General features: G+C 31.7%; 1 protein-coding gene and 1 long non-coding RNA gene across 2 annotated transcripts in view; one reads left to right on the forward strand and one right to left on the reverse strand.

Moving 5' to 3' along the window:
- Nucleotides 1-351: 351 nt before the first annotated feature.
- Nucleotides 352-2,666, forward strand: LOC114259626 (uncharacterized). The gene is made up of 2 exons (XR_014340679.1): nt 352-641; nt 2,188-2,666. It is a non-coding gene; the product is annotated as an uncharacterized LOC114259626 (long non-coding RNA).
- Nucleotides 2,667-3,477: 811 nt separating this feature from the next.
- Nucleotides 3,478-17,776, reverse strand: part of LOC114283866 (protein FAR1-RELATED SEQUENCE 5-like) — a 41,869-nt gene continuing 27,570 nt past the window's right edge. The window contains exons 2-9 of the mRNA XM_082916500.1: nt 6,012-6,890; nt 4,902-5,951; nt 4,614-4,682; nt 4,438-4,506; nt 4,110-4,172; nt 3,953-4,015; nt 3,736-3,858; nt 3,478-3,651 (exon numbers count right to left, since the gene is read on the reverse strand). Of these exons, the coding sequence (XP_082772626.1) occupies nt 3,478-3,651; nt 3,736-3,858; nt 3,953-4,015; nt 4,110-4,172; nt 4,438-4,506; nt 4,614-4,682; nt 4,902-5,951; nt 6,012-6,890 (2,490 nt within the window). The remainder of the gene's footprint in view (nt 3,652-3,735; nt 3,859-3,952; nt 4,016-4,109; nt 4,173-4,437; nt 4,507-4,613; nt 4,683-4,901; nt 5,952-6,011; nt 6,891-17,776) is intronic.

The raw sequence follows: 17,776 nt of genomic DNA on the forward strand, positions 1-17,776 counted from the left end.
TAGAAGAGAGAGAGAGAGAGAGAGAGAGAGAGAGCTTGTGCGTGCAGTAAGGGACAGAGAGAAGGGTCAGAAAAAAAGGGAATGATTCAGTGTGGGTATGTTTTGAAATTTTTTTGTTTAAAGAAAGAAATCTAAACCATGCATTTCTTGCAGGGTGACGTGGCTCTATCTGAGCCGTCATCCGGAGGAACAGCCGAAGAGAGTGGCTGGAGAGGATCCGGACTCTTTTTAAAGTGCTATATTTTAATTGCAAAAAAAAAAAGTACGCTGTGTTTACACTATTTCTTTACGGTACATCTGCCCCCTCCCAATGTAAATTACACGTGTCTGTTTCCTGTTTTGCCTTTTTTTTATGAATTCGGATCTTTGATCGCCCTTTCCTGCAGCCGTCCCTACAGCACATCAAAACGACGTCGTTTTGATATATATATATATATATATTTTTTTTTTTTTCTTTTCACCTCTTATTTTCCAACCCCTTTTCATTGTGCCCTAGCCCCTCTGATAGATAGAGACGAACAGAGCTAGAGACGAACAGAGCTGGACAGATCGAACGGGAGAGGGGACGAAGATCGAACGGGAAAGGCGACAAACGCGAGGGCGAAAGAGGCGATGGACGAACACACAAAAGGTCCGATGAGGTTCATTCCATCTCTCTCTCTCTTCCCTACTTCTATGATTAATTGGTTTGATTCAACTTTCGTACAATGAGATCTACACTGGTTTTTGTGAATTTTTGTGATGTGTTGATTTTTGTGAATTTTTGTGTTGATTTGGCTGTTATGTGTTGATTTTTGTGTGTCATGTTATGTGTTGATTTTTTAGTCCATTTTTTAGTCCTGCAAAATGAAGTGTGTTGATCAACGTTTTTTTAGTCAAAATGAAGTGTGTTGATCCATTTTTTAGTCCATTTTTATTTTATTTAGGAATGTTGATCAACACATAACGGCCAAATTTTTTAGTCCATTTTTTAGTCTTGCAAAATGAAGTGTCTTGTTAGTCACTGATTGTGATCAAAGCTCAGGAATGTGATATAAGCCAAATCTTAGGAATGCTGATCAACACATAACAGCCAAATTTTTTAGTCCATTTTTTAGTCCTGCAAAATGAAGTGTGTCTTGTTAGTCACTGATTGTGATCAAAGCTCAGAAATGTGATATAAGCCAAATCTTAGGAATGTTGATCAACACATAATTATATATATTTTTTAGTCCTGCAAAATGAAGTGTGTCTTGTTAGTCACTGATTGTGATCAAAGCTCAGGAATGTGATATAAGCCAAATCTTAGGAATTTTGATCAACACATAATTATATATATTTTTTAGTCCTGCAAAATGAAGTGTGCCTTGTTAGTCACTGATTGTGGTCAAAGCTCAGGAATGTGATATAACATGATTGAGATAGAAAGGAACCATGGTGTATATTGTTAGCAGTTTATTTTTTAGAAAGGAACCATGAATGTGATATAACATGATTAAGTTGTACAGATTTTTTATTTTTGGTAAGCAATGTTAAAACCTTTGTGAAGAGAATTATGCTTGTGAAAACTGATGTTGACATTGATCTAGTCTAAAGATTATGGTAGTTGGTACTCTTTTTCCATGAGAGAGAGAACTGATGTTGATAACTCAATCCACCATGGGAGACAGAACATGGTAGTTGGTACTCTTTTGCCTCTTCCAGCCCAAAGATTGTCTATCATTAATGGGGAATTAAAAACCATCAAATAAATATATAAAAAGGAAAAAAAAGATATTGTGACTTTAGTGATTGCATGCAAATAGTGGGTAATAGATCTGTGAGGCCTACAACACTAGTTGAAGGAATGGAAGTAGTGCATTTTGTTAAGTATATACAGAAACCTACAACACTAGTTGAAGGAATGGAAGTAGTGCATTTTGTTAAGTATATACAGAAACTATAACTCATATTCATCTTTTTAATGACCAACTGCAACACATTTTCACCGGGCACATTATCACTTTTGCATGATGTTCATGCCATTCTTTTCTCTAATTCTTCAAGTTGATTAATCTCCGAACTTGCTGAAAACTGGTGTCGATGAAAACTGATGGCTAATAATATGAAGTAATATGATCTTATGCTTGTTACCTACATCTCTTAACTTCAACTGTGGTTAGATCTGTGTTGCATTTGAAATTGACTTTTGTGTCTACTTGTAATTAGGATTGACATGTCAACGAGTTCAAACAATGATGCTGGATTCTTTCAAAATAAAAGATGCAAATGTGGGAAAAAAACAGGAGTGTACATATCAGAATCATAGAAAAATCCAGGGAAGTTTTATTTCAAGTGTGCAAATAAGGTTTGTGACTACTTTGCGTGGGAAGTGCCTCCTACTGGGAATGGATCAAATATCCAAAAGAGCGGGGATGATTATGATTTTGCGAGAAACAATGAAGTTGTGAATATCTTGGAACGACTTGATGCAAACCAACGAGAACGACTTGAAGCTATCAAATTCATGATGTTGACAACCATAGTGATGCTTGGTTTTATCATGCTAGTGATGCTGCTCAAGCGAACTTGTATTTGTACCGAGTGTAAACCACTACTTGTAGAACTTGTATTTAGTTTTGAAACTTTTATATGTGCATGTAAAATCCAAACAATGTTTAATTAATGAAGTTGCTATGCTATGTCAATTGTGTTAATTAATTAAATTGGATGTTATGTATATGATGTATGAAGATTGATGCTATGAAAAGAAAGTGAATATGATGTTATGTGAACACAAAGTGAATATGATGTATATGATGCTTTAACATTCAATTCTTCCCATGGGTTTTAGCATGTGAAATCATAAAATGCCTAGCTTCTTCATGAACTCCTAAACATTTCTCCATGCTGTGAAACAGTAACAAGTTCAGACAAGCAAAAGAACAGGAAATGAAGGCAAAGCCTGCTTGTACAAACAACAAGGAATTGAACCTGTGCCACTTGAATTGAACCTATGCCACAAGGAATTTAACCTGTCCAACTTCCCTAATCACCAACCACTAGAAAATATTGACTAAAAGAAACATGAACCTGTGCCACTTGAATTGATAATGCACCACAAGGAATTTAAACAAACAAATTCCCTAATCACCAACCACATCAAAATATTGACTAAAACAAACATTAACCATGGCCAGTTGAATTGATAATGCACCACAAGCAATTTAACCTGTCCAAGTTCCCTAATCACCAACCAGTAGAAAATATTGACTAAAACAAACATTAATGTGATCCTCACAATAAAAGCATTCTAGACGAAAATAATAAGAACTTTATATATGCATACACATGAACAAAAGAACATTGTTCCCAAACATTCAAAATACATACAGAAGATGTCCATGAAAAATTCAAAATTCCACCTCAACATTAAATACAAACAGAAAATGTCCATAAAAAATATCCAAATCCCACCAAACATAAAAAAATACACCAAAATCCACAAATATAATAACATCATCGTTCGGTGCAAGGCTTCCAAGGATGTCCATCCACATGATTATCAGCAGGACTATGTGAGGCTTGCGACAGTTGGACAGTAGTACCTCGAAGCAACTCCTGAAACGATGTGTGAGTGGGATACACTAAAGGCATTGAATGAGGTGGCATTAACTGAGGCGTTCTATTTCCCTGCAATAGTGGTACATTTATTAAAATATTTATAGAATCTATACTACCATTTCAATGTAAAGTATGTAAGCAATTACAACTCACATCATATGTAGGATACATGACATCATGAACACTTGAACGACCCATGGCAAAGGGAGGTTGAGATTGTGATTCAGGTCGAGATTGGGATTGGGATTGAGAAATATAGATTGCACGACCATGACCCTAAAGTAAACTAACATAAAGAAAAGAATAAGTTTCATGAAAAAAATTTAATAATGCATTTTCATTTTAAAAAACCAACAATACGATATATTACCTCAACATAATTACTACCCATGGCAAAAGCAGGTCGAGATTGACCTTGTGCAGTGTAAACACCCTAAAGTAAACCAACATAAAGAAAAGAATAAGTTTCATGAAAAAAATTTAATTATGCATTTTTATTTTAAAAAACCAACAATACGATATATTACCTCAACATAATTACTATCCATGGCAAAAGGAGGTCGAGATTGACCTTGTGCAGTGTAAACACCCTAAAGTAAACCAACATAAAGAAAAGAATAAGTTTCATGAAAATAAATTAGTAATGCATTTTCATTTTAAAAATCAAACAATATGATATATTACCTCAACATAATTACTAACCATGGCAAAAGGAGGTCAAGCTTGACCTTGTGTAGTGTAAACACCCTAAAGTAAACCAACATAAAAAATTCACGTGAGGTTCAATTTCCATATGAGGTTCAATTTCCCTAAGGTCTATGCATGTCAAAGGTTTCATAGAAAATTAAATATTACCTGTATTGAATGATTACCCAATGATAAAGAAGGTTGAGATTGACCTTGAGAAGTAGAAAAAGAACCACCCTACATGTATCACAAAAGACCCAAAATAATAAATTTCACGCCGCTAGTTGCAAGAATAACCAATCCAACAAGATTGATACAAAGTTGCACACAATTGTAAATATTACCTGACTAGAAATATTACCCATGGCGACAGGAGGCTCAAATTGACCTTCAGGAGTACAAAAACCATCACCCTGCAAACAACCAATTTATCTAATTCATTATTTCCCAAACACACATAACACAAAATTGATAACACATATCACATAACACATAACAAAATTAATTACCCGGTTAGATTGCATTCTTTTCTTCTTTGCAATAGATTTTTCTATCCCGCCCTTGATCCTCCTTCTTCCCGTACTAGTTGCTTGTCTTTTCTTCAGTCCCTTGGCCTAGATTGGACAATCTACTTCATCACTCTGTGGGCATGTGTTAGTTGAGGAATTTCTCAATGCAGTGACCTCCACTTGACCACAAGTGTGCACACTTAATTTGTCTTCAACCATTACACTCAATTGTTCACCTTTTGCAAGTGACAAATGATAAGTTTCTTCACTTTCAGAGGCTCTACTTGCTATCGCTCTAAACATATTCATCAATGACCTATATCGATCGCTTTGATTTAGTTTCACATCGGCCTTGACGTCATACCCCCGATTGTCTTTTACACTTTCAACCCTTGCTTTTTTAGTCCATCGTTTCAATATGTATTGTGCAGGAAGGTCCTTTGCATTAAATATATCTCTAAGCACCTTCAAATAATGTCGACACACTATGCCCTTGACTTCAAACTTCTTGCAACTACAACTCAAAGAACCATGTGTATCCATTATCACATTCTTATCTTTTTTCCCATCTACCATCGTTCGAATTGTGAATATGGTACTCTCACCATCATTACGAGTGCCTACAATAGATGCTTCAATGGATTGCACATACTCATTTTGGAATTCCTCAAAAATTGTTTTCGTGTAAATATCTACCATTTTCTTTAACATCAAAGTTGGAATGAAAACCTTTGGCAATTTTTGGGACAAATTATATTCGGCTTCCAATTCTTTATACCTCTTGTCATAGAGCACCCTCTCGAAATGCGTGAAAAATTCCATCAAGTTATGATCACAATTGATATAATCCTTCAAACATGCATTGAATGATTCACTTAGTTGAGTAGTACTCATTCCAGCAGCCCAAGAATTCATAATATATGGCCATCCCCATTTGTCCTTCACACCAAAAGTTTGCTTCAACCAATGATTGTTGTGTGGATCGTACCTATCAAGCATTTGGTCCCATGGTATTCTAAATTCTTCTTCATCATCAATTTCATGCATAAATTTTGAAAACACACCCTTCACCCCTACATCTCCAAAAAGAGAACTTACATGCTTCACAGCATTTTGCATCAAATGCCATGTGCAAAGTCGATGGTTTGTATTAGGCATGACAATTGGAATGGCCTTAGCCATCACAGCATCTTGATATGTGAAAATAGTTTTTGGAGCTTTGTTTGACATTGCCTCCAAAAAAATATGAAAGAACCATGTGAATGATTCGGCAGTCTCATCATACATCAAGGCTGCACTGAATATAACTGTTTCTCGATGATGATTAAATCCAACAAAGGTCCCAAAAGGTCTATGCTTGTTATTTAATTTGTAAGTAGTGTCAAAGGTCACTACATCACCAAATTGAGCATAGTCCATTATCATTTGAGCATCGGCCCAAAACATGTTAGTTATCTGCTCTTCATAATCTAATTGGACCGCATAATAAAAGGATGGATTTTCCACAGTTTTCTTACAAAAGTATTGCAACACACTACCCGCTTCTCCATATTCCAAATCTTTTTGTCTCTTCGATCTCAAATAATTTTTTTGGTCCAATTTGGTGAAGCCAAGTGATGCTCTTCCACCAGATTCCCTACCCAATAGCTCATAAGCAGACCTAAGAGGAATTCCAGATTTTGAAGCCAATTCTACTTCAATTACTTGGGTGGTAGATATTTTTCTTCGGGATGGCAACATATGAATGCACTCTTCACGCACAAGGTCATGATTATAATGCTCAACGAAATCAATTGCAACATATTTTCCTAAATTTCTATCTAACTTGATACTCAATCGGGCACCACAACCACATCTCACCTCTTGTCTCGGAAATTTTACTAGTGGATCTCGCTTGTCAATACCCCGACTTCCGTCTTTATAACATACAAAAGTCCGTGAAGTTATTTCCTTTGTTTGTTTGTTCTTGTGTGCATACGACTTCTTAATACTAAAGCCCACCTTTCCACCATAGTTATTGTAAAAGTCATACGCAGAGTCAAATGGCATGCCCAATTTCGGCTTCCAACCACAACTACCCAACTCATCAACAACATTATTTTCTTCAATTACCTACAATTGATTACCATACAAATAATAAAATAAGCTAATTCCCAAAAATTGATGGATATGATTTTTTAGAAGTGTGCCCACAAATACTACTAAGTAATTTATATAACATTTTCCTATACATATAATATACCAGTGGAACTGATGAATGCTATGAATAATTATATATATATATATATATGCTTCAGCTCTGTTTTACTTATCTTTTTCTTTTTTTTTCCTTTTTTTTTTTTTTTTGGAGATTGGTTCTGTAATGCCTAACCAAGGCTACCCATTTATCTTATTACCTATTTCCTTTCTGATTGTTCTCTTCTGTAATGTTTGGTACTGTAATACACATGATAAAGCTTTTCCAATCTTCCATGTCTAGCTTTTACCCAAGTCAAAAGAAGTATGTATTTTTAGTGGTGAGATTTTTAGCAAGATGATTCAAAAAACACTTCCAAGACCAATTTAAGCAAGATGAAACACAAAATCATTGTATTGGAAGCCATTCTCTACCTATGTTCTTTCTGATTGTTCTCTTTTGTCATGTTCGGTAGTGGAATATACCTTTTGCCCAAGTCATACAAACACATAACACAAATATTAAATCAAAGTTGGAATGCACCATCACTGGGTAAAAAAGCCCAATACATTAAGCTGAAAGCCACATAAAAATTGAAGAACATAACAACAAAAAATGAAAAAAAAAATGAAAAACCCAGAATTTATATTTTTCTTAACAGAACACAACATCACTTGGGCATTTCTATTTTTCTATAATCTTTTTTGACTTCTACAAACAAAACTTAACCTACACATTGAACAAAGACAGACAGATTAACAATGAATAATCATTTAAAACCTAATTTCAGAAATTTCAGACAAGGGCGAGTTATTTATAAAAAATTTCAAAAATCTGATATGATGATCCTGATTAATGTCACTTATTTTACCTCGTCATGGCCACAATCTTGCCTCGCTATCGCGTCGCCTCCCTCCGCCATTCTTCGTCCTTCGCCATGGCCATCTCCTCCCTCCACCATCCTTCATCCTTCGCCGTCGCGCCCCTCCACCATGCCGTCGCCTTCACCGTCGTGCCCCTCCACCATCTCTCTCATCTCTCAGCTCTCTCTCTCTCTCTCTCTCTCTCTCTCTTCGTTTACCGTCTCTCTCTCAGTTTTCGTTAGGGCTAAACAAAACAAAACATAGAGCTGGGTAGAGGAAGATGATAAACAAGCGGGAAACTCAAATTTTGGGAAAAAATTGAAAAAAAAATGATTAACCAAAATGACGTCGTTTTGGCGAGGGCCGCAGGAAAGGGCGATCGGTGATTCGTATTCTTTTTTTATACTAGCATGGGTGTTTTAAAAATATTTTGCAGCTTTGATTTATGAGTTTTAATAATTTTAATTGTATATGAGATTTATATGTGATGTTTTGACTTTTTTTTTTAAAATTTTTATTTCTATTTCTCACCTCATTAGAGTTCAACTATAATTCTAATTTTAGAGGGATGTGTTTTTGTTTGGGGTTATAAGGAGGGGATTGGGTTTGATAATGAGGTGGAACTACTATATTGGGTGTTTGTTTTGAGAGATGGGGAGGGGACTCATAATCCCTTGGAATTAGTAAAGGCCTTGGAAGGGGGATTGAGAAGGAGGAGGTAGAGATGGTATTAGAAAAATAGTGAGGGGATTAGAAATATTTTTATTATTTTTTTATTTTTTATATATTGGGAATTTTTTTAAAATATTAATGTTTAATTTTTTATATTTTTTTATTTGTTTTATTATTTTATATAAAAATAATTTAACAATTCCTACACTAACAACTATCATCAAAACAAACACAATTTTACTTAATCCCCTCACTATTAATCTCCTTGCTATAAATTCCTTCCATTCTACCTCTGAAAACAAACGGGTCATACGGGTTTACACTGTTTTCTTACACGTGGTCCCTGCCAATGTAAATTATACATATCTGTCCCCTGTTTTGCTTTTGTTTTTCTCTCATACTTTCTCTGACTTCTGTTACCTCATAAGCCTCCGTTTGGGAAGTGGGTTGGCTTTTTGACTTTTTTGCTTTTTTGGCTATTTGAGCCTTGGCTCAAAAGCTTGGTTTGGGAAGGGCTTTTTGGCATTTTGACTTTTTTGACTTTTTTTGTGAGAGAAGAGTGTAATGATTATGGGTTGGATGTGATGTTTTGTCTGTTGTGGCTCAAATAGCCTATTTTGTCTTTTGTGGCTCAAAGAGCCAAAAAAGCCCAAATGAACTCTTCCCAAACGACACCTAAGAGTGAAGGCTAATTCTAGTCTTACATGAGACTGAAAAGTTGAGTTAAAATAGTTAATGAGACGAAATATAATATTTAATTTATAATTATTTTATTATTTTTTACATTCATTAAATCAGTCAATTTTATAAATATAATTATTTTAGTTAAGTTAAAATAATTAAAAAAATTAAATAGTCAATTAAAATAGTTAACTTCTCAAACAAAATCTCTATATTTTAGTCTTAGTTTACTGAAATGAGATAGAACAAAATAAAATGATAACTCTTTGTAATCTTTTATAGAGTGATAATTTCATTACAATGTTGAATGATGATTTTATTTAGAAAAAGGAAAATAATATATAAGTCTACTTTTTAGATCTATTTTATAAACTCAATGATGTATAAATGATATATGATTGGTCGATAATTAGAGAAGATATATGAGAGAGAGTGTTATCTTTAATATCCTAATCGATTGCGAGCATTGCTATCCAGGCCTAAAAATTAAATCTATTTTCTAAATCCAGTGATGTGTCAGAAAGATGATTTCAACCAATCATTTTTCTAATACATTATTGGGTTTAAAAAGTGAATCTGTATATTATTTTTCATTGATTGCAACACCACTAAGCTTGAAAATTGGATCTAATTTTTATCTTGAATGGTACACTACAACATATAGTGCCTGTTTGGTGCAGCTGAAAAGTTGCTTATTTCAGCTTTCAGCTTTCAGCTTAATTTAAGTTATTTTGATGTGTTTGGTTTAGTTTAACAATGTAGCTTATCGCTTTTTGTAAGTCAAAAATCAGCTTATTCTTTGAGTGGGGCAGGAGATGCTTAATTTATACGTCAGAAATCAGCTTATGTTCATAGTTATAAGCTGTAAGCTGTTAAGGCATAAGCTATAAGCATTTTCCCACAGCTCTACCAAACAGGGCCATAAGAGTTTTGGAGACCAAATGTTTTGGTTTCTAAAAGTTAAATTTTTGTTGCAAACGATGTTTATGGACTAATTTCTATCGTCATGAGGATAGTCGCTAAAAAATCGTCCCGAAAAGTCAAAAACAAGGTTTTTAGTGATAAAATATTAAAAATATCACTAATAAATTAACTTTTAGAGACAAAATAATTTGATCTTAAAATTATTTATTTTTTGAGACAAAAAATTTGGCCCCAAAAGGATAATAATTCATCATTAATGTCTAATTTTTGTTGCTAAAAATATAATAACAACACTTTTCGCAATAAAAATATTTGGTCCCTAAAAAATAATTTTGTCCCCCAATTTTGGTCTCCAAGACCTTATTTTATTTATTTATTTATTTATTTATTTATTTTTTTGCAGTGGCAATAAGCTTGTATGGTTTTGGTTTTCAGAAAACACTTTTCAAAAAATTCTACTTTTTTATTTTTTGTTTTTTATTTTTTGTTTTCAATAAATTTTTTTAAAGATTTTAAGAATTTTTTTTTAATTTTTTAGACACACGTAATATAAATACACTTAAAAAGTATAATATTTTTAAAAAACAATATTTAAAAAATTCACTAAATACCAAAAATATAAAAAAAAAATTCAATATATTTTTCGTATTTTTGTGTACTTATTAATTTTTTAAAAATATTTCTTCACAAATATTTTACTATTTAGATACATCTAAGTAAGGTGCATCTAAAAAAGTACAAAATTGCTTAAAATTTTAAAAATATTCATTAAAAACAAAAAAAAAATGAAAACAAAAAATTCAATTTCTAAAAAACTGAATTCAGAAAACTGAAACTAAACACACTAAATGCTCTTTTATTTATTATTATTTTCTTAATCAATCAAATATAAGAATAAACATTTTGATAGAATGATTATCCTATTCCACCATATTCCAATAAAGCAAACACAACCTAAAAGTCTTTTAACATTTTACATTTTTTTATTAAAAAGATATGCCATTAATACTTTGGAGAAAGATTATAATACACACTCTTCAAATGGTATATACCTTGTGTACTTTATAACTAAAAAAAAAAATGACATAACTTTATATTTTCTAGGAAAAAATAGTGAACCATCCCTCTCCAAATTTGTGTAATAGGAGAGGTCCAAGATATTTTTTTTATTAGCTAATGTCTCTAGATAAAATTTTTCTGTGATCGTATTAGAGAAATTTTGAAATTTTTCTGAAAATCAGAAAACTTTCGAAAGTGAAAATTGAAATTCCTCTGTGTTGGGGAAGAAATTTCTCTAAGTCGAACAAAATTTCTCTGAGTCAATTTTTTTTTTTTGTGAAAATATTGAGAGATTTTAACTATTATGAAAATGTTATATATCTTTTATCTTATAAAATCTTAATATCAAGGACCTTTAAAAAAATTCTCTTATTTTCTAAGTCATAATTAAAATAAAAAAATAAAAAGTCATAACCAAATAACACATAAGGTATAACTAAAGATCTCATGAATCATAACTAAAATAAGGTTCATAACTAAATAGAAAAACGATATAACTTAAGGGTATATATATAGTAGATAGTAGAGGGTGTGTACTAGAATTTCCCTATTGTCCTCATTGTCCTTAATTCATTTATGTTTTTGTTCTTCATTCTCTGTTTTATTTTGATTTTTTTTCCTTGGAAAGGTCTTTTTTTAATTGGAGAAATTACAATTTAGGCCTCGTTTGGCAAGTTAACATTTTAGTCAAAAAGTCAAAAAGTTACTAAAAAAGCTAAAAAACCTATAACTTATACTAAAAAGTTAAAGATTTCCTTTTCTCTCTACTTTTTACACATCTTTTCGTAAAAAGTCAAAAAATCACTCCAAACATACTTATTTTTTTTACCTTATATTTTAGCAAAAAATTAACTAAAATAGTCTGTTTCCAAACGAGTCCTTAGTATAATTTTCTTAAAATAATTTCACATAAGTGGTAACTTTTATGAATATTAATAATTAAAATTATAAAAATTTTCATAAATCTTTAATTACTTTGTAAAAGAACCACTACTGGAATGTAATTTCTTATTTTTAATACCACTTACACATTTATTTATTAATTAAATAAATGGGAAGCAATCGCATTTGCTTTTTCATTTCTCAGGCATTCACATTTAATTTTTTAGGTTAGACTTCTCTCTAGTTTGTGATCAGATTAGAGCGTGTTGTTGGGTTTGTGAAAGGTCACCACGAGTTTCATTTTGATAATCTGAACTGTTTAATGTGTAGAACTCATCGAATATTTTATTCTAGTAAAAAATAATGTTGACCGGATATCGATAGCTAGTTGATCGGGTCATATTTCTATCAACGATAAATATAATTTTAAAAATAAATTGTTGATAAAAATCTGATCCGATCAAGTAGCTGTTGATATCCGATTACCTTGATCTTTTATAGGAATGAAGTACTTAACGAGTTCTACACATGCAACGGTTCAGATTATCGAAACAGGACCTGCAGTGAACCCCACAAGTCCAATAACACCATCTAGTTCACTTTGTGGACCGGAGACAAGTTGTCTGCAAATTTTTATACTATTTTCCATGTCATATTATCTTAGTTCATATCTAACAAAATTGTTTATTTTTTGCTTAAAGAGAGGTTTAAAAGTAATTGTGTGAAAATTAATTTATGACAACTTGTTAAAAGTGCAGCAATAGCTCAAGGTCCGCACCACCATACCCTAGCCCCTCTAATGACCAAACTCAGAAATTATTCACAATTTTTATTTTGTGGTTTAAATTTATTTTACATATAGGCCTTACACTATATAAATTAATCTCCATTACATAATCACCTACCTAGAATTTTCTAGGTATATTAATTTGGGTCCCTATCATATTTGCTACTTGAAGTTCATGATAGAAAATAATTTCTCACAAATTTGTCAAGAATGATAGATTAATGGTGTAAATTTGAATGAGTTGTTGTGGGGTCATTTTTTGAGTAAATCTTGATAACAGATTTGAGTATTTTGTATGGTATTTATTTATTTGTTTATTTTTGAGTTTATGGTGTTATTGTACGTAATATATGTTGCATTTTCTTAAATAATATACTAACAAAAATTCACATAAAATTTTAATATATAGTGATGTGGTTAATTATGGACATTTCACTTTTACAACAAAACTATTAAGGGGTCGTTTGGTAATGACTTTTTTAGTTGGTTTTTTGATTTTTTTGACTTTTTTGGCCTGAGACTTTTTTGTTTGTTTGGTTTTCTTATTTGGCTTTTTTGTTTGAAATGGCTTACTTTTTTTTTTTTTTTTTTTTTTGGCCTTTTGTGATTTTTGGCTTTTTTATTTTTTGTTGTCATTTTGTGATTTTTTAGCCCGATACAAAAATCAAACCGGGGCTAAAGATGAATTTATTTTTAATAATGACAATCATCGTTGTAAAATTTTTTGTATAAATAAAATTTTCTGTAAAAAAATGTATGATGTGCATAAAAAAAAATATATATATATATATAAATAGTAAGAATGTATGACATTTTGTCCTCAAAGTTACAAATATCTGTGGTATGTGCTATGTCAATTTCTTACTAAAGTTACAAATGAAAAATTTATGACGTGCACTAAAGTTAATTTTGTTTTATTGGAATAATTATATTATTTTATAATTTATATTATAAAATTTTGAATAAATTATCAATATGTCCTAATAGTTTGATTTAATTTTTATCAAGTCTTATTGAAAATAAGTCATCATAAAATCGTTGCTAAAAATAATTTTTTGTTACAATTTTTGCATGTCGTTAAAAATTGATAATTAATGACTTTTTTTGTTACAATTTTTATAAATTGTTACTAAAACACAATCAGTGACGTTTTTCTATGACGAATTTTTCAAACTGTCACTGAAAGTTAAAAATTCGTGACTTTTTTGTGACGATTTTTTACACTGTCGATAAAATTTATAATTAGTGACATTTTTTGTAACAAAAATTTTCAAACTATCGATAAAAATTAATAATTAGTGATATTTTTTAACAGTATCAGATAAAATTATCATCAATTATCATGTACCTATTGGATAATAAATACATATTAAAACCTATATGTAACTTTCCCTAAAATTTTATAATATTATTAGGAAAAATATGTTAATAATTGCATCTCCCTGTATATTGTTATATTACGTTGTTGGGCCTAACAAATATATATATTTTTTAATTTATAAAATATAATATAAAAAGATGCATGTTATGTAATTGATTCTTTGAGTGTTATAGTGAATCACATTAAATCTTATGTTTGCTAGAAATCACCAAAATGTTTTTAAAAATTCATATCGGCATCTCATCTCAGCCCCACTTCCATGAATCTATGTTGGAAAAAATATTACATTGGTCCATCAAATAATTTTATTAGGAAAGATATACTAATAATTGCATCTCCCTATATATTATTCTATTACTAGGAAAGGTATGCTAATAATTGCATCTTCCTATATATTATTATATTACGTTGTTCGGTCTAACAAATATAATTTTTTTTTTAATTTATAAAATATAATATAAAAAGATATATATATATATATATATAAGAGTTACTATTAACGTTTCATAAATTATTTTAGACCCTTCTATTTTTAATTTTTTTTATTACAATAATAACTTCAAATAAAATTACAAAAAAGGACATCATTAATTTTGAGATACCCCACCTCACAATTAAAACAACACATTCACTATATCATAAATTAAGGTTTATGAGAGTAACCATCTACATCATCACCCATCCATCTTTTCCAAATTTTACCTTCAAAATTTACTCGCTCTCAAAACTTTAAAAACATTTTGGGGGTAATATTTCGACAGTAACGGTGGCAACCATTTGATTATCAACACTTCTCTAACAATGATACTGAGTGGAAGTTTTTCCGATAACCCAACTCTATAAGATGAGAAGAGTATAACAATAAAAACTCAGAGAATGTTCATAGCTTTGATGTTGTTCTTAGCTTAGGAGAGATTGGTCTTGTAAAGGTAAGTTTCTTGAAAAAAAAATGACAAAAATAATAAAATTTGTTCGTAATTTTTTTGAGATTGAACTCCCGAACATTTAACTGAAATTCGGGAACATAGGCCCGAACATTATTTATTTGTTCGAGAGCTGGTAAACAAACATTTATTATTTGTTCAGAAACAGGTAACCGAATATTATTCATAGGTTCGGACCTATTTTATCAATCACATTTTGAAATTTAATTTGTATTATTATTTATTTCAGGATAATGGTGAGTTAAATAGAAGCAACAAAGTTGGCTCAAAATTCATAATAGATTATAGTAATGAATTTGTGACTCACGAGGTAATATATAAATGTATTGAAAACTATATATGCATATTTTTCACATATATGTTGTTAATGTGCATATCTCAATCAAGGATTTAAGAATGAGATAATTCCAAACGAGAGAGAGAGAGAGAGAGAGAGAGAGAGAGAGAGAGAGAGAGAGAGAGAGAGAGAGAGAGAGAGAGAGAGAGAGAGAGAGAGAGAGATTATTCTTAAATACACACACATATATAAATAGAAATTATGTGCATATATATTTAAGAAAATTATTCAATGATTGAATTCAGTAACACAAAAGGTGCCCATGAAATCAAAACAACTAATTTAATGAAATTGGTATAGTGATAACACACATATATATATATATATATATACTCAGAAATATGTATGGTAGTGAAAAACACTGTGCACATATATAGATGAAAAACGGAGTCAATAATGTCTTTGGCAATCTCAGTCGACAATAGTTTCAGATTTAAAGAAGCAATAAGAGAGAGAGAGAGCATACCAACTGTGATAGTGGTTAAACCAAAGAAAAGAATGAGGCAGCAGAAACAATAATCATACCTTTTCTTCTTTTTTTTCTTTGTGGGTTTTGTTACGATTTTTTGGAAGAAAGATTTTTTAAGGGTATGGGGGGTGTGCATTCAATGGGTAAAATGTTTTTACAAAGATAATTTTGGTACTTTGTTGTTGCTCGACTTTTCGTGCTCTTTTCAGATACGATAGCTCTACAGTTCGGACTCCCGTGGTTCTAAATCTGATTCTACAAGTGCAATGTGAAATAGATAAACACAAATGAGTCCAAATTTGGCAATTCTTTTGAAAAATCAATTTTGAATCAAAATGTCAAAAATGGACTGCTTTGCCAGATACAGAGTCGCCACCTAAATATTTTTAGAAAATTTAGGAAACCCATGACTCGTGCCAAAGGCTACGTGTCCGTCATCACCAAGATTATCTTGGCTCGGGAACTTAGGTACGAGAGGGGAATGTTATGAATTAAGCACCTCACTCGCCCAATCAAAGATCGGCCTCTACTAATCATGATGTGATTCTTATCTACATTATATGCTCTTGTTCCGATTATTAGACTAACTTTACTATGTGTTGCACACAAGTATAGACTAATTTGCAAAAATTGGAACACTTTGATTTCATGTATGTTTTTTGAAAATTGTTTCGAATATGTACCACTTGAAAAAGTGATCTCATATGTACATTTGATCAAACTATTCCAGTTTAAGCAATTAGCCTCCATCCACAGGCATTCAAATAATTTATCACTTAAGCAATTAGCCTCATAGTAATCATGCTTGATAAGCAATTAGCCTCATAGTAATCATGTTTGACATGGCAACAATCACACTCATGCAATATGCTAAAGTAATAAAATGCTCACCTAGTACTCCGAGGCGGGCCAAAACAAGCAAAATAATTAGAAAACATGCATGCCCCTAATTAATGCAATATGACTAATGCAACACACACAAGATACAATTAATAGGCTCGGCTACAAATATAACATGTGAATCAATTTGATAGCATGCGGTTTAAACATGTACTCAACAAAGTAATAAACAACAATGCTTGTTAGAATGATGAACCAAGCCTCGATTCATGCAAGACAAGCGGATGCAAATCATGGAATATGCTAAATGAAACGTGGTGTTCTATTCTATCCATCATAAGCAAATAAATAAAAGGGAGAAATACGTAGGGTTGGAAGACATACATGCATTATTACATATTTTTCCCTCGCGCAGGAGGGTCCAAATGAATGTCCTAGTTAATTACTACCAATTAACTAACTATTACAAACCAAATAAAATAAATTAACTACACTAGCTAATTAACTAATTATTACAACAACAAATTTAACTAACTATTCTAGCTAATTAAATAAGTACAACACGAGACTAGCTAGCTACTCTAACTAATTAGTTACAAATATGCTACTCCAAGCACAACATACTAATATTACAACATTAGTTCAACGGATCCCGAGAATCAACGGATGGTTCATGCATGGATGTGGGTTTCCACCCGATAATGCTCTCTATTTTGCTATTGGAATGCCTCTATTGCTCAGTTAGAAAATTGTACATGTTTTCCACCTCAATCTTTGCTTTGCTCTGCTGGAAAAAGGACACTGCCTGCCTGGAAAAAGTGGCCGGCAACCCAGAAGTAGTGGCCGGTCGGCTGGCCACAAATAGCGGGTTGTCGTCCAATAAAAGTGGCATGCCAGCCACTAATGTTGTTTTTTCCCTTCAGCAACAGAGGATGTGACGGCCGGGTTCCTTTCCTTTTTCTTTCTTTCTTTCTTCGCTTCGT

Source organism: Camellia sinensis, chromosome 1 (assembly GCF_055761805.1).
Source record: "Camellia sinensis isolate YWXY chromosome 1, ASM5576180v1, whole genome shotgun sequence".
Lineage (NCBI taxonomy): Eukaryota > Viridiplantae > Streptophyta > Magnoliopsida > Ericales > Theaceae > Camellia > Camellia sinensis.